At 38.3% G+C, this 18,526-nt stretch overlaps 1 protein-coding gene across 5 annotated transcripts in view; it reads right to left on the minus strand.

Moving 5' to 3' along the window:
• The window catches only part of SSH2 (slingshot protein phosphatase 2), a 238,819-nt gene that overhangs the window by 14,305 nt on the left and 205,988 nt on the right, over positions 1–18,526 (minus strand). For all 5 annotated transcript variants that reach the window (XR_003147115.2, XR_003147114.2, XM_025476266.3 and 2 more), the window contains 3 exons: positions 13,537–13,583; positions 9,658–9,804; positions 4,849–5,049 (listed from right to left, as the gene is read on the minus strand). Coding sequence is in view for 3 of the 5 variants with exons in the window: in XM_025476266.3 (XP_025332051.1) it covers positions 4,849–5,049; positions 9,658–9,804; positions 13,537–13,583 (395 nt within the window). In the remaining 2 variants the exon portion in view is untranslated. The remainder of the gene's footprint in view (positions 1–4,848; positions 5,050–9,657; positions 9,805–13,536; positions 13,584–18,526) is intronic.

The raw sequence follows: 18,526 nt of genomic DNA on the forward strand, positions 1-18,526 counted from the left end.
TGCACCAGCTAACAAGACTTCAAAGTCTCCACCAGCAAAGCAGGGGAATGTAAAAGACACCTCTGCCTCTTTTGGCCCTGGTGATAGGGGCGTTCAAAGAATCAAAACTGACATCTATGAAGACATGTGGCATGAACTCTCCCTGGCTACCACCCAGTTTCTTCTCTGCCCCTTGTATACTGGAACCTAATATCACAGACACATGGTCCAGCTTGCAAATGCCTGAAATCTGAACTTGTCTAATGGAACAAAAATCTGCCAGATACCTGCATGATCAGAGTACAGAATGACAAACACGGCTGTTGGCAGTTTAATGGAAGGTTTCAACACACACACACACACACACACACACACACACACACACACACACACACCCTCTTCCTGTCTCATTCCCATCCCCCAGCTATAAAAACACAAAAAATAAAATTAGAAATGAACAGTATTAGTGGCTTTATAATACCCTCCCTTTTTAGGTCCAAAGGATTAAATACTAGCCTTCCCCAGGCTCTTAATGACATACTGAAGTATGCAAAAAGTTCCCTGCATTTCAGACAGGTGGTCACTGTTTGGCCCATAGCCTCACATTCTGATTAAGAGACTATGACCAATTCATAAATCACAGGAGCCTGGTATCACTTTGGTAAACTTCTTTTCCACCAAGATGTTGAAGTACCGAGCTAACACCCTCAAACAGAGGGCTGCCACCTCAAGTTAAGTACCCAGTGCTACTCTAGACAACCATGTAGTTGAAAGAATGCTAGTAGCAGGGCTCTATCTTTTTGAGAAAACTAGTACATCCTTCCTGGGAGAAGATCTGGAATATAAGATCTAAGTGCCTCCATAGGAAATGGGTTTCTTGGCAAACAGATAAGTAGGATTTTTCTAAGGACTTTCTTCTCCTGGTTACCTAAACTGTAGAGCTTCAGACAGTTCCAGGAGTCTGGGGCTTCTCGGTCTTTGCTCTTCTAAGCAGGCAGACCCTGGAGTAGCACTCAAGGGCTGGGCAAGATTCTGTTGGGCCCAATACACTTGGCAGCTAGTTTGCCAGTAGCCTCAAGTGCTGTCTTTTAAGAAAACACCAGAGACTGAAGATCCTAATGACTGTATACCCAGCAGGCACTCGCACTCTTTTTCCTAACTGGCAGACGCCTAATTTGGTTTGGGTATTCACTGTTCCATGGGAGCCCCAGCAGGAGACAGTCTGGAGGGAAGAGAGTAAAAACTGGCCACTTATTCCTCTAACTCTCTCTCCCTGCAGGGTCACTTCAGGTTGGCTGTGTCCCCTGACTGAAGGTTATCTCTCTTCTCTGAAGGTGCCTTTTTCTCCAGGAGTTTCCTTCCAGGTTCTAGTAACTGCTCCCTCCCTCTTTAGGCCTCACAGCTATTACTAAACAGCTCTGCTGACGCAAGTCCCTGGATTCTACTACAATCCCACAACTTTGTAAAAAATTGCTTTATAAAATCTTCCTCAAATAATCCTAATCTAAGCATGCTGTTTCTTGTTGAGAACTTGATTGATGGATGTATTCTATTACTTGCAGCTGAAAGCAGCCGAAGTGATACCCCTAGCACTAGATTCTAATTCTTAAAATCCAGGAAACATCACAGTACAGGAAATTCTAGGACCACTTCCTATTCTAGTTTCTAATGGAGTTAATGTGCCTGTGGGTGGTGGCAGGCAGCGGTTGGAGGAAGAAGGAGGGGGATAAATGGCACATGTATGTATGTGTTTCTGGGTAGCCCTGGAGAAAAATGATGATAACTATATTAGAATAACCCTTACCAGTATATATTGTACATTTAAAAAAAAGATTTTATTTTTAATTTTTTTTAAAATTTATTTATGATAGTCACACACACACACACACACACAGAGAGAGAGAGAGAGAGAGAGAGAGAGAGAGAGAGGCAGAGACACAGGCAGAGGGAGAAGCAGGCTCCATGCACCGGGAGCCCGATGTGGGATCTCCAGGATCGCGCCCTGGGCCAAAGGCAGGCGCCAAACCACTGCGCGACCCAGGGATCCCTAAAAAAAGATTTTAAAGTAATTTCTACACCTAATATGGGGCTTGAACTCAAAATTTCAAGATCAAGAGTTGCATGCTCTAATGATTGAGCCAGCCAAGGCACTGTAGTGTACATTTATACACATTTTTATTTACAACAGCCCTGTGGCATAGGGTTCTTTAAAAATATAAAAAAAAATTAATTTAAATTCAATTTAGTTAACATATAGTGTATTATTAATTTCAGTGTGACATAGGGTTCTTGTCATTTTATAGATGGAATCAGGTGAGAATCAGAACTGTGAAGTAACTCCTCAAAGTAGCAACAAGAGAATGAACCAGAGATGGAAACTAGATCTACTGACTCAAATTCTGTGGTTTCCTCATTCCCCAGGGCTTGCTCCTCCCTCCATGAATCAAGCCAAGGAAGGCAGGATAGAACTGAAAGGGAAAGGAAGAGGCAGTGTGATTTTGTGGGTTATGCTGCCCTTGTTATCCTCATCTAAGATTTTTCTGAAGTTCCTTTAATATCTAAGAAAAACCACATACGCTAAAAAAAAACCCAACCCAACAGCTTGCAGTAGCCTGAGATTCCAGAATAAATACTGAAATTGGCAGGACACATAGTATCCTTGCTCTCAATGGGTCACGTGAGGACACTGCCTAACATCCGTCATGTGTATGTCTGGGAACATACAATATTTGTGTCTCATCTAACCCCCAGATGCCTCTTTCTTGTGCCAAAAAGAACTGCTGTGTCCTACCTTTTGATCTAATCTAAAAATGTCATCAAAATCTGGCCCCAAAGACCTCTAAGTTCTTTTTAAGTGGAGGAGACTTGAGTATCCTCCCTGCCTCCTAAAAGAATGGCTCAGATGAAATCATGCCAAGTACTGAGTAAACAGGAGGGTTTTTTTTTAGTGGAAACCATAATGCTATGCTGTGGCCACATTTTCACAAGACTTTGGGGGTGGGAGGGTGGTCCCTCTGCCTGATAGGCTGGAAGGCTATTTAACATTTTGTTCAGGGAAACAGATTCAGATTCAAGAGTCAAGACCAAGTCATGAGACTCACTGGAGTCACACTCTGGCACTGGCCCCAACTGCTTCTAGGCAGCTGTGCCTTCATCTGAACAAAACCACCTAGGACATGCCCATATGGAAAAAACAAAGCAAAATGTAGCACTCCACAGAACTTTAGCATGTGGCATCTCATGAAATTGATCCTTAAATCCTATTTAATATACAAATCTCTTTCCTGAAAGTGGCTTCCACCACCAAGGGGTAAAATAACAATTCATTACTCATTTTATAACCGATTACAAAATTATTGTTGAAGTGAATTCTTATTCATACAGGAAGATGTTCAAGATCTAGTACTGGGTAGACAGAGAAAGATAAATATTGAATGGTATCACTTATATGTGAAGTCTAAAAAAGCCAAACCAAGAGAAATAGAGAATAAGTGGAGGTTATTAGGGGGTGGAGGATGGGGGAAATGGGGAGATATTGGTCAAAGGGTATAAACTTCCAATTATAAGATTAGTAAATTCTGGGAATCTAATGCACAACCTGGAGATTATAGGTTATAAAATTGTATCATATACTTGAAAGTTGCTAAGAGAGATCCTAAATATTTTCACCATAAACAAAAGAAACAGTATGTGAAGGAATGGAGGTGTTAGCTAATGCTGTGGTGATAATCAGTCTGCAATATATAAATGCATTAAATCAACACCTTGGATGCTTTATTTTTTTTTATTTTTTATTTTTTTAAATTTATGATAGTCATACAGAGAGAGAGAGAGAGAGAGAGGCAGAGACATAGGCAGAGGGAGAAGCAGGCTCCATGCACCGGGAGCCTGACGTGGGATTCGATCCTGGGTCTCCAGGATCGCGCCCTGGGCCAAAGGCAGGCGCCAAACCGCTGCGCCACCCAGGGATCCCCCTTGGATGCTTTAAATGCATATAATGTTATATGTCAATTCTATCTCAGTAAAGCTAAGGGTTAGAAAGGATGGTCAAGTGATGGCTAAGTGCAGTGTAACTGTTCAATATACATTGCTGCAGTTTAATAAAAACAAAAAAAGAAGATCAGCTATTGGATGAAGAGGTAGGTAGGCTGAAGAATAGTTTTTGTGAGAAAATATCCATCAATATATGTGGTAGGAGTCAGAGCTGGAGAAACACGCAAGATAGTGTTGATTGCTGTCTATGGGTATTGAATTTATAAATTATTTTTCTTTGTGTTTTCTGCATTTTTGCAAAGCATATATATATATAATCAGATTAAAATATGTTTAAAAGAAGAGAGTTATTTCCAGAAGTGCCTTCATACCCCAACTGTGATTTGTCACATAACCAAAATTCTGGAGAAGGCTCACTGAAACCAAGCACTGAAAAAAAATGATGCCTAAAATAGCACCAGGTATTTTTTATTTTTTTATTTATTTTTAAAAAATGGGCTAATTTTTTTTTAAAGAATTTCATCTATGCTTAGCATTACTCTGGGAGCAATAAGTATCCATTTGATAAGGCAGCTGTGTCTGGCCTTAGAAGAGGCTGAAAAATGTTTATGATAATCAGCACCAAGTTAAGAATTAAAGTAAGAGAACAGTATTTTCACCTTTTGGTTTAAAGATCATTTTTGAATGCCTGATCTTCTGTATTATTCTTAAATGCTTGCACTTATTTTTTTAAAAACTAGATTGACAGAGGTTTCAATTTTCAAAATGTATCACACATCCAAATTGGGCTGAGAAATAGCTGCAGGGAAGGATGTTTTATCTTGCCCCAGGGAGCGTATTGGAGGGAAAATCTGAGAAAGTCACTGAAGGACTCACCTTGCCAGTAAGATCCCCTGGTACTCTTCCAGTTGTCTCATGAAGCTGGGATTGGGCTTGGTCACTGTTCGCCTTTCCTTCACATAGTCATAGGCCCGGTCCAGATTCCAGCCATATTCCTTCATTGCATAGGCAATCACAGTGGAGGCTGAGCGACTCACCCCCATTTTGCAGTGCACAAGGCATTTAGATCCATGTTTCCTACATTGGGGAATTGAAATAAGTACACAATAGTGAGTATATGTTATTTTATTTATTATTATTATTTTTAAAGATTTTCTATTTTATTTAATCATGAGAGAGAGAGAGAGAGAGAGGGGCACAGGGAGAAGCGGGCTCCATGCAGGGAGCCTGACGTGGGACTCGATCCCAGGTCTCCAGGATCACACCCTGGGCTGAAGGTGGTGCTAAACCACTGAGCCACCGGGGCTGCCCTATTATTATTATTATTATTTTTTATTGTTAAAAATATTTGTTAGTTGTTTATTTAACAAGAGAAACTATTCCATAATCCAGTATTTGTGTTTCAGAGTTCAGGAACACAGGTAAGTGACAAACTTCAATGGAACTCAATCCAAAGAAATTCTTTATATTCCAAATTTACTTTGCTCTCTGAAAGATACCAGCCTTCTTCATCTCCTCAAAATCTTTCATGGAATCAGGGCAGCCCCAGTGGCGCAGCGGTTTAGCACCGCCTGCAGACCGGGGTGTGATCCTGGAGACCCAGGATCGAGTCCCATGTCAGGTTCCCTGCCTGGAGCCTGCTTCCCTGCATGGAGCCTGCTTCTCCCTCTGCCTGTATCTCTGCCTCTCTCTCTCTCTCTCTCTCTCTCTATGTCTCTCATGAATGAATAAAATCTTAAAAAAAAAAAAATCTTTCATGGAATCATAATTTCTTTCTTTTCTTTTAAAGACTTATTTACTTATTTGAGAGAGAGAGAGAGATGGAGAGCAGTAACAGGGTGGGGGGCAGAGAGGGAGGGAGAGGCAGACTCCCTATTGAGCAGGGAGCCCGATGTGGGGCTTGATCACAGGACCCCAGGATTACAACTCAAGCCGAAGGCAGACACTCAACTGACTGAGCCACCCAGGCACCCCGAAATCATAATTTCTGTAGAAATCTGCATACGCCTTCTTTCTTGGTTCGGCCACAGCAAACTTATAGAAAGTTGCAACCCCAGGGATACAGTGAATGCTCCAACAATATGAAATCTCAGACGCTTGGCCAGAAGGTCTCACATCTGAGGTTTTGTCAAAGCGCTTGAAGTCATGTAGTTATTCTCCTTAACACCTACCTACCTCAAACCCAACATCCTTCCTAACAGAAATGGACCTAGTGAGTACATTTTAAAAGGTTTTAAATGTTTCCAAGTATCCTGTTGTCCTTCCATTTTCTTCCGATCCATCCCACCTTAGTATACTTATATACATAGTTGAATGTGCAAGGAAGGGAGGCAGTTCTAGTGTACTCAAACAATATTCAATGTTAATATTAATCCTTTTAAATTCATTCAGCAAACATTTACCAGGCGATCACTGTATGTAAGACAATGTGCAAGATACTAGGAGGTAATGATAAAGTAAATTTTCGCTGAATGGTAGGGTTCAGTGGGAGAAAGAATTAAAATTCAAGATGGTAATTGCAATAACAGGTGGTCACAGAGTATGAAGGGAGAATTTTTAATTTAGAGACTGGGCCCCATGTTGCAGGTTTGAAGGCCAGTACCCTTGCAGTCCCAGGGACATGTTTCAAGGCTGGCACACTCTTGAGTTACAAATGTGACGGTGATTCATCTACTTTATCCAAATGTTCTGAGTTGCTTCCAGTTCAAATTCCAAGAAAAGTTGTCTCTGGAGGAAAGTACAAACCAAATGAAACTAGCCCTCCTCTTTTACTCAGATGTAGCTCTAGATATCGCTTTTCACAACACCATCATCATATTTTGTCTAGGGCCTGGCTCTATAATCCACGGAATTGGATGGGACAATGTGACACACCATGTGGTTTTCTCAGTGAGGAGGGTGGAATTACCTACCTGTTGTTGTTTTAATGGGGTGGAAGAAAGAGGAAGCAAAGTTGCCATAAAGTGACACTAAGAAACAAACAAAACCCCATGGTCTCAATATGCCAGAACTCATTACCTTGGATATGAACATCACTCAATTATGCTATGCTAATTCTGCTAATAACACAGTGTCTGGCACAGAGTAAGCCTTCAAATATTTACTAAATGTATGAACAAATGTATGGATCTGCTGTTAGATCTGTCAGCTGTAAGTAGAAACATTTTAAAATCTGGAAAAAAGAACAGTTACTCTTGGGGCGCCAGTGTGGCTCAGTGGTTGAGTGTCTGCCTTTGGCTCAGTTCATGGGGTCCTGGGAGGGAGTCCCCCATCAGGTTCCCCACAGGGAGCCTGCTTCTCCCTCTGCCTATGTCTCTGCCTCTCTCCATCTCTCATGAATGAATAAATAAATAAAATCTTAAAAAAAAAAAAAAAAGAATGGTTACTCTTTTCACTAGTATATGTGGGCTAAAAATCCTTCCTAGGTGGCTATTCCAATAAATTAAAAATAAAAAAAGTACATTAGCCTAATAGGGGAAATCTATTCATTCATTCACTCACTCACTGTATTATAGTAAACACGCTTCCTTCCAGAGGCTTATAATTCTTCTGCTGGAGATAGACACACATGAAAAAGTTAAGTACAATGCAAGGAAGGCATGAAGTTATGTGCCAAAATGAGTGAGCCAGATAAGTGATAGGAATTCAGAGAATGATCTGCAATAATCAAAATAGTCTCAAAAGGAAGGTAAGATTAACTTCCTACCCATCATTTAGATGCAAAATTTTGGGGTCCTTAGGTTGGTGCAGGTGTGTGTCTCTGTGTGCTTAGATCCCAAAGGACTAGAAAATTTTTGTGTTGTTTACAGCACCATAGGGTTTTCATTTAGACTACAGTACACAGTAACTCAGATATAAGTTCAGACATGTGCTCTATATTTTCCCATCAAGCTCTGACATCAAATTTTAGGTCTATATCTGCAGGCATGGAAGGTATTCAAAGTTAGATAATTTTAAGAAAAATACAAATATGAAATCCACCCCTATAAAAGCATTTATTCATTTTGAATGAGGCTTTTTCAGTAGATGGCTTCTAACTCACATACTGAAGGATCTGAAGTCAGTTCAGAAAATCCAATTTCCTCTTTCAGTTTCTGCCACATACCCTCCCCTCCTCTCCTGCCCCTCCCTATGCTGGGTTGTCTTAGATTAAGCCTGCTATCACTTTAGGAATGCTAAACCCACCCAGCCATCTGTAGATCAAGTATGGAATTCAGGGCCCTGATCAGCGTGCCATCTCAGATGCTGACCTAAACTTGCAGGAGTAGGAGAGCCTGCTTACATGTAACCTGCATGCCTCACCTTGAGGCTGAAATCAGCCTTTCCTTTCACTGGGACTAGGGCTTGCCTGAACTCTAGCCTCTTTGGCTGTGATCCTCACAATTTGCCTAGTCTTTTCCAGTCTCCCTTACTTAGGATACTAGACTCTTCCTAAATACTTGATAGACTCCGAGATAAGACATGATCTTTGGTTCAAGTCCTATTTTCAACCCTTGTTACTTAACCTCTCAGAACCTCATCTCTACAGTCTGTTCCCATCTGTACAAAAGGATGACAGTATATGCCTCTTTGGGTTCTGGAAAATATTACATGAGAGAATATGTGTAAAGTACCTGGCACACAGTAAGCATGCCATGAGTGGTATTATTGAGAACAATTTAATAATAGCCTTCAAGAATATAAAACACTCTCTCAGGTGCTAGCTAGAGACTCAGAGTATGGGCTCAAAGCCAGAGTAGGAGGATTCAAGGTACCTAAGAGGAAGAGCTTCTTGACTATGGAGGTCCTGAAGAAAGATGTGGAATCACTGCTGAAGGAGGACTTTGAAAACAAAAGTGCTTCTCATCTGCCAGGGATGATTTGAATGTGGTCCCATCAAAGGGGCAGCATGGCCAACATGCTCATTTATGGTTCCTTCTACTGAAGGAATATGTAGGATTGGCAAGGAAATCCCCAGGGACTTAAAAAACAGTGCTGACATATTAATAGTAATTAACACTAAACACTAAAGTATGGGACGCCTGGGTGGCTCAGCAGTTTCGTGCCTGCCTTCGGCCCAGGGCGTGATCCTCAAGAGACGGGATAGAGTCCCACATCGGGTTCCCTGCGTGGGGCCTGCTTCTTCCTCTGCCTCTGCCTCTCTCGGTCTCTCATAAATAAATAAATAAAATCTTTAAACAACAAAACACTAAAGTAATAGCATTAGTTTCACTAAAATGATTATCAACAGAAGGGCCAGAGAAAAATTTCACTGTTTAGAGTACCGTTAAGAGTCAAGTAAAAGAATGAGAAAAGATTTCCAAAGCTCACTATGCTTCCCATCTTGTCTTCAGAAAGGACTCCGTATCCCAACCATCTGGAATAATTTCTACCCTATAACTTTCAAATGTCCCCTTTGGCAATGTAGGCACTTCCTTCAGAATATCTTCCTTTGTTTCCCCTCATCTTGTGCTCAATGCAAACAGTTAACAGGAGCTTATCTTCTTCCAGGGGCTTCATCTACTCACAGGGAAAGTATGATGCCACCAACCAACTTTTCCCCAGGATTAAGGAATCTCAGTCTCCTTTTCTTCTTTACTTCCTTCTCCTAGAGTATAGACATTAAACCACCTATACCTCTCAGGCCCCAGCCATGTGCGGTGCACGAGGAACACAGGTCAGAGGATTTGTGGAACCATTACTCACTTTGCTTTAGAGATGAATTTGTAAGTGTCATTCCAGTAAGCCAGGAGATCTGTTGCCTCTTCATCATATACTCGGATGTTATGATACTCAAAGACTCCTGGGAAGAAGTTATCTATCTCTCGAGTGACATTCAAGATATACCGCACCCTGTGAGAAAACCAAGGGAAAAATATGTGCTCTACTATTCAGGCTAAACCCATTCTTAGGACTGTTTTTCTTAATTAAAATTTGCTTACTCCCTAGACTGAAATTAAATACTAAAATATTGAAAAAAAGCTAAAAAACTAAGGGACTATATACTTATTTAGTACAGAAACTACATAGCAGAATCCAGGATATATCTGGCACCAATGAATTACTAAGAGAAAAGGTGTCTACCAAGTTCAACATCTAAATTCCATTTTCAAAAAAAAAATTCCATTTTCAGTTTATGTAGTTACACAATCTCATCTTTGACAGTCTTTCGAAAATATGTCTCGTATTTTACTTCAAAGGATCAACCCAAGGCCAATGATCTGAAAATTTCTCTTCAGTTGCTAAAATTACCAGAAACATAATTCATTCTTTGGAAGTCATTTGTATTAAATCAGACTATTAACATCTACTTCAAGAAACTAAAAACAACAAAATAGGAAAGGTCAATATTTCCTCTTACCTTTCTAAATGCTAAATTTTGCTCTATTACTCTCTATAAACAAAAAGAAAAGCAGAATAGGTGAGGGCTGGGAAGGTCAGAGGAAAGTTGGACCTAAAACTCTCATAACTCCCTGGGCTGCTGTCCTGGCCATCACAGCAGCAGATGTACCTGCAAGTTCTCCCATACCAAGAAGATTGCAGAAAAATTTCTTCTGATATGTCTCTCACTGTACAATTTCAATAAATGCTTGAGTTCAATTTGCCAAATGCTTATCTTTTCTCAGTGCTGTGTGGACTTAGACTTCACTGGAGTTTACTCCACCAATACAACACAGACTAATGTATTTCCTCTGCAGAAGCGGTTTCCTTCTTAGAACTAACTACACACGGGGTTCTTACAAACCCAATCTCTGAAGTCAGAGAAACGACTACAAAAAGAGAGGGAGAGTCCTAGCTAACCCATTCTGTGGTTAAGGTCAAGAGACCCAAATTTTTCTTTGTTTTTTGGTTTTTGGTTTTTATGAGACCAAAATTTTTCTGAAACATGATTTGAACCTGTTTTAAATCTGCATCAAAGTCCATTACTAGAAACAATTTTTTTCTTTTTAATATAAAAAGCAAGCACATGCAATTGTGGAAAACAGTACACAGAGTTACTTTATAACGCAGCATTTTCCTCTCCTAGGTACGAAATGAAATGAAAAATAAATCTACCCCCAAAATTGTACATGAATGGTACAGTAGTATTCATAATAGCTAAAAAGTGGAAACAATTCATATGTCCATCAACTTACAACTAAATAAACAAAATGTGGTATTTCAGACAATGGAGCATTTTTGGCAATTAAAAAAGGAATGAAGTACTAATGCATGCTACAATATTGATAAACCTTGAAAATATAATGTGAAATGGAAGAAACCATTTTTAAAAGAGCATATATTATACAATTCCATTTAAATGAAATGTCCAGAACAGATAAATCCCTAGAAATAGGAAGCAGATTAGTAGTTTCTAGAAACTGAGGGAGAAGGAAAATGGGGGTGACTGTACAGGATTTCTTTGGATTTGAAAAAATGTTCTAAATTAATTATTGTACAACTCTCTAAAAGACAGTATCATTAAAGTGTACATTTTAATGGGTGAACTATATGACTTACACTCAATAAAACTGTCAAAAGAAAAGCACACTTCTCTTATTTAAAATAAAAATGAAAAAAAAAAGACCTCTAATCCCATATTTTACTAATGGATTATGACAGAAGCCTTCTCAATCCTTTCATTATAGAACTCTAGACAACCACTACCAACTGAAATTAGCACTCCTTGAAACTTCTTCTGACATATCTTATGGAGTAGCACTTTACATGGGGTTCTGCAGTCAGTAGATTGGGTGCCACTGCCAAAATTAGACTTGAAAATCCCTTAAATGATCCAAAAGGGGCAGTGTTCATATTTTGTAACTGTAATTCTTAATCCACAAGCGTTTAAGAACCAGTGAATTTATGAAACAAGATCTAAGTAGATGTCTGAGCATCTAACTATACTGTCTTTTAAGACAAATGCATCTGTGTTTTATAATTTAGCATTATAAGTAGTAAATGAGATGAACAGGTATCATCTCCAGCTGGGGTTGTAAGTTAAAGTGCATTCTAAAGTCAAAGTATATGTATGCATGATGTTATTTCAATGCATTTGGCAAGCACTGGCTGTATAAAATCTCAGATTTCATATTAAACACTGTATCTACATGCTAGTTTCTGGCAAGTCACAGTCAATTTTTCTATCATTCCTTCACATTTACTGAGTACCTTCTTGGTATAAAGCTCTGAGCTAGGCAGACATGTTTTATACAAAACTAAGATACAGTCTCTATTTTCAAGAACTCTAGACTCAATTCTAATCAATTTAAAATGTCCAAGTTCTATTTATTTTTATATCTTAAATTAAGTAACCAGATTCACTCCTTGCATCTCCCCACTCCAAGAACTCTTTGTATAAATTCTCTGGCTTAAGTCTTGTTCCCAGTTCATTTTAACAATTATGACATACTTTTCTTTTGAAGTAAAAGTAGGGAGTATGACTCTGATTATCATGCTAAAGATAACCAGAAGGCTGACTTACAGCTTAGAAAACAGGCAGCCAGCAACTATCCATCACTACTTCTGGATTTCAGTAGGTCTTATCACTGTCCACAATTAAGAGTTAGCATGGCTATGTTCAATGAAAAATTTAGGCATTAGCTAAGAAGTAAAAAAGGAAGAAGAATGGCAGCTTTTTGCTTGCTAAGTGTTCATGGTGATCTCAATAGCTACTATCAAACTCAATAACCATACTGTTTAGGGGCACATTTCTTAATACAAGGTAGGTATTCTTGTTCAATTTCAGAAGCTTGTCCACTTTATATTTATAACCTACTTAGACTTCAAACACCTTACTAAAAAAGGATAGGGATTGATTCTTATTTTTCCTTGGATCCCTAGTATCTAGCACTGTACCTGGCCCACAGAAGATGGTCAATAAATGTTGAATGAGCAGCTATGAACCCAACACATGCAGTTCTGTGTACTCTCACATAAAAAGAGGAACCAAAGGCAAAACTATGGAGACAGTAAAAAGATCAGCGGTTGCCAGGGGTGGTGGTGGGAATAAATGGGTGGAACGGAAGATGTTTAGGACAGTAAAAAATCCTCTGTATGATACCATAAATGATGGATGCACGATAGATTTGTCCAAGGCCAAAAACTGGACACCAAGAGTGAACTATACTGTAAATATGGACTTGGTGTGATTATGATGTACTAATGTAGGTTTATCAATTATAACAAATGCACCACTCTGGTGGGGATGGTAATAATGGGGGAGGCTATGCACATATAAGGGCAGAAGTATATGGGAAATCTCTGTACCTTCTTCTCAATTTTACTGTGAACCTTAAATTGCTCTAAAAACAAAAAAAGGAATCAATAACTACATTTGTTTTAAACAGCAGGAAAGGCATGCATATTTATTTTGGAAAGCCTTTCCACCTAAACAGTATCTTTTTCTTGAGAGTTGTGTGTGTGGGAGGATGAAACAGTGGGAAAATAGCCACTTAAATTTTTATTACATTACACCTGATTAGAATCAACTTGAAGCAACTCCTAAGATTAAAGTTACTCACTGACACCTATTTGACAGGAAAAAGTAAAGAAAGAACAGTGATTTCTGTCATGGGGATGAAAGCAATTGCTCTGTGTGCTTACCCTCGGTTCTGTAAATCCTCTAAATTGGAGGCATTCCATTCTGAGCCCTGTGGAACCAAATAAAAAACAAGGTTAGGGAGTATTAGCAAATGAACAAAATACAATACTTGGAAAGGAATCCTGAGGAAAGAAGCAGAGCCAATAACATCTATCATGCTTCCTTTCTATATGTCAGGTACTTTGTATATTATCACATTTTGTTTTCATAAGTGATAGGGTAAAAAAGTTATCTTTATTTTTACAGATAAGAAAACCAGCCCTCATAGAATTCAAATAATTTTTGCTCAAGATCACATGCTGGAAAGGTATCTTTAATCATCCTACATTCTAAGTTAAATGTCATCTGTTTTCCTTGTTATAGTATTCTGATTTCTTTCAGGACAATGTATTGTAATTTTTACTTGCATATTTATTTATGTGCTTATTTACTACTTTTCTCCTCGACTGTAATATAAGCTTCTTGAGGACAGCAACCAGGTGGGAAACAGGATATGCAAAATTTAAAGAAGGGAGAGTTGTACAGATTATCTAGAAGATATACCAATTTTTAATATTTTACCACACTTGCTTTCTCTCTCTCCTTCCAATATGTATCATACTTTTTTGTCCTGAGCCATTTGAAAGTAATCTGAGCAATCATGACACTTCAATACCTGATCATATATTATGAACATGAACATTCTCGTTTCACTTTTACAACGAAGAGAACACTAACACAATATTCTAATACATTATCAATATTTTATTCAAAAACCGTCCTCTCAAACTATCCTTTATGTTTATCCAATCAAGAATTATACTTAAAAAAAAAAGAATTATAATTTGCATTTAGTTGCCACGTCTTTCTCATTTAATCTGGTCTTGGACAGTCCACCTCAACTTTACATTTAGTCTACATTTTAAATGTAGTCTACATTTTTGTAGACTATAGGTCTGTAATCTTGGAGAACTCCTAACAATCTGGATTTGTCTGATTTGTCTCCTGATAATTAGATTCAAGTCAAAATTCCTGGCAAGAATATTACAAGGATGATATTGTGTATTTCCTTTTTTTTTTTTTGATATTGTGTATTTCCTATCGCATCAAATCTTGAGGCAAATTATGTCCATTTATCTTACTTGTCATGCTGAGCTTGAATTCTTGGTAGGTACCTTTGTATCTGCCACATCTCATATTGTAAAGATTTCTTAACGACTAATTAGTAATCTTTAGGTATCAGATCTTTGAGGTCATGTGAATATCCTGTTTCACAATAATCTTTTACCCTATGGTTTTAGCATCAACTGCTGACCTTGTCCAAGGCAATTATATTACTGGAGATTGAGAAAATGGTGGTTTTTTAATTCTATCATTCCTTTGGATGGTAGCTGGCATTCTTCTTTGTAAAAGAGAGCTTCACCGAGTCATCCCTTCTGCACTGTAAATGCCACTATGACTTCTTGAATTCATTTTGTACTTGGAATGTTATACAATCCATTACCATTTTTTTTCCTGACACTCAAATTGTCCTAAATTTGACCAGTGGGAATCTCTTCAAGCAGGCAGGCTCCTTTTGATATGACCCCACTAGTTTTTGAATAGGTCCTTGCTTTCTGGCACAGGAAATTGTTTCAGATTCACTTTGTGAATGGAATTAGCCCTTTCCCCAAGGAGCCCTGGTTTCTTTTAGCAAAGAATATTTTGCAATCAAAACCTGGACATAATTAGATATGCTCATAAATATTTAGTGTTACTGCTTCTAAACTTTTCAGTGGACAGATCTAGGGACTATTTTTTAAAAAACTATTGAATTTCCAGGGGCACTTGGGTGGCTTGGTTGAGTGTATGACACCTGATCTTAGCTGAGGTCTTAATCTCAGGGTCATGAGTTCAAGCCCCATTTTGGGCTATAGGCTGAGTATGGCATCTACTGAAAAAAAAAAAATTTACACTGGTACCTCCAATTCAAAGTTATCACCACAAGGTTCTTCCTTTTCTTTCTTGCCCCTTTGTCAACATTTTTCTCTCTCTATTCCAGAGTGATAGCCTTGGTTTCCAACAACTCATGTGCTCTATTTACAAAATAACTTCAACATTACTATTACTACACCAATACCATAGCCAATTACAAAACTATCAAGTTGAAATTTCTTTTTGTAGTTTTTTTTCTCTTCCCATGAAGAGGTTCAATCAGAATATTATGCTCAAAAGTTATTTGAATTAATTTCCCTCTGTGAAGTTATCCATTAGATATATACTTGGGTTCATTCACCCTTGTCTGTATTCAATTTTGGGTATATCCCTAAAATTGTGCCTTTTCCACTTGATTTTGCATATGCAAACTTTTTTAAGATTGAAAATCAAAAGCTTATTTTTTTTAAAGATTTTATTTATTCACGACACAGAGTGGAGCCTGCCTCTCTATTTCTCTCATGAAAAAATAAAATCTTTTTAAAAAAAAAGTAAACTTGAAGTCTCACTCCCACTCTAATCTCCTCAATCCCTAAGGGTAAACATTTTCATTAGTTTCTGGCTTATTCTACCTATGTTCTATTTTGAAAAAACATAAGCAAATATATCCTTGTTACTATTTCTTACTTACATAAAAGTAGTATACTACATATAGTTTTGTTCTTCGCTTGCTTTACTTTACAATACATTCTCAGAATCACTTTGTAGCAATTCAAAGAAAAATTTTCCTTATTCCTTCTTACATCTACATAGCACTTCACTGGATAGTGATAGATTTATTCAACTAGTCTCCTATAAATGTTGTTTCATATTTGTGGAAGTGAGGTTGTTGAGTAAAGGGCCAATGCAGTTTTGTTAGACATTGCTAAATTCTATCCATAGAGGCTGAAACAATTCTGCATTCCCACCAACAACTATGACAGTGCCACTTTCTCCAAGGCCTTGCCAACAAAATGTGTGGTTAAGCTTTTGAATTATTGCCAATCTGACAGGCGTGAAAGGTTATCTCAGTGTAATTTCAATTTGCATTTCTCTTAAGAGTGAGCAACTTTTCAATGTGTCTGGTCCATTTACTTTTTTTGGACTATCTGTTCATCTCTTTTGAAAAGGCAAACATTTAAAAGTAAGAATTTGCCTATTTTAGAATTATATATTAAATGGAATTTAGCATTAGAAGACTCAGGTTCAAGTTCCAACTTCCCACTCTACTGTGGAGCACTGGGCAAATTGCTTAATCTGTCTTCACTTTTCTTATCTGCAAAATGGAACACTCCTCCCACCTACTCCTACATACCTAAATGAGTACCGTCTCAAATTACAAACAGGAAGTTTTTCCTGATCTCCTCTGCCATGTGAGAAAACAAAGAGAAATCTATAACCCAGAAGATGGCCCTCACCTGACCATGCAGGCACGCTGATCTCAGATTTTAGCCTGCAGAACTATGAGAAATAAGTTTCTATGGTTTTTTAAAAAGTATTTTATTTATTTATTCATGAGAGACACACAGAGAGACGCAGAGACCTAGGCAGAGGAAGAAGCAGGCTCTCTGCAGGGAGCCTGATGTGGGACTAGATCCCCTGATCCGGGATCACACTGTGAGCTGAAGGCAAATGCTCAACTGCTGAGCTACCCAGGTGTCCTAAGTTTCTATTGTTTAAGAGTCTCCATTCCAGTGCCCACCCCTTGACAAAAAACAAAACAAAACTGGTTTCTCCCATATTAAAGTGGAAAAACCCTCTTTCCATCCTGAATTCTCTTCCACATACCTTTCTTCATAGAAGTAAAATCTAATACTTTATCTGATTCCATATTTCCCATAGGTCTCAACCTACAGCACTGTGGTTTCTGCTCTCATCACTCTTGCTAATGTTACTAACGACCACTTCTAATTGTCTATCCCATTGGCCTTCCGTGAATATCTATCTGATATGGTTCACTACTCTCTCCATATAGAAATAGATCAGATTGCACAAAAATCTAGCCTCATACCTGGCACAAAAGAGAGGGTCAACAAATGTTTATTGAGTGAATGATCAAATAAGGTAAGTAAATGGAGCACTCTGAAAAGTGCTATGCAAGTACTATCATCATAATACAAGTGATATGTTATTCAATTTGTCTGTTGAACTGAGATATATATTTATCTATCTCAGTAGATCTACTGTATAGTAGATCTACTGTAAAGTTCTATTTAGGAAAAGGACAGTAACTGATGGATAACTGATCTTTTTTATAAATCAGGGCTCAGGTGACTTGCTTTAAAAAAATCTGGGAGGTTCTTAAGGCTCTGTGCTCAACCTTTGAAAACAAGCTCTCCCACAAAGAAAGAGGTAAGAATCCTAAAGAACTTCAAGGAGACAGAAGACAAGCAATAAGGGTTGAGTGGCTTAATGGTAGCCAGGGAAATGTGACCACTGCACTTCTTAATTTAGAAGTCTAAATCCTCTGTGGAACTTTGTCCAGCTAGATGGAAATAACCCTTACGTGATGGGAAAAGTCCATGGTTTTCATCTACCTGTCCAGAGAAAACTCAATGACAATCTGAAATGGCACATATCCAGAAACAAAATAAATTAAAAGCTTTGGCTACTTTCTCAATGAAGTCCATATAACATGACTTGGGCTCTGCTTAGGGCTGCTTCAGGTTCAACCTGAAATGAAGAACTGGAATCAACATGGTGTAATTACTTTTCTGTCCTCAAAATAAATGCCATTCATATTAGCCCCCTGGGGCCCTCCAAAGACTCAATCTCCCCCCCCCCCACATGCTTCTCAGGCTTACAATGACACAATTCCATGGGGTTTTCCACTATGTTCTATATAATTATGCAAAGCATATTCTAATCTTACTGAGGTGTAAAATGAAATCTTGGGACTATAATACATTTTTAAGTAAGTTCATTTTCATCTTTTACTCTGGTTCCCCTATATTGTGCCATAGTCCAAAAACCCAAGTGACTAATTTTTTTTTCTTTCTAAAAAAAATTTTTTTTAAGTAGGCTCCATGCCCGATGTGGGGCTTGAACTCATGACACTGA

The sequence above is a fragment of the Canis lupus genome, chromosome 9, assembly GCF_003254725.2.
Source record: "Canis lupus dingo isolate Sandy chromosome 9, ASM325472v2, whole genome shotgun sequence".
Classification (NCBI taxonomy): Eukaryota; Metazoa; Chordata; class Mammalia; order Carnivora; family Canidae; genus Canis; species Canis lupus.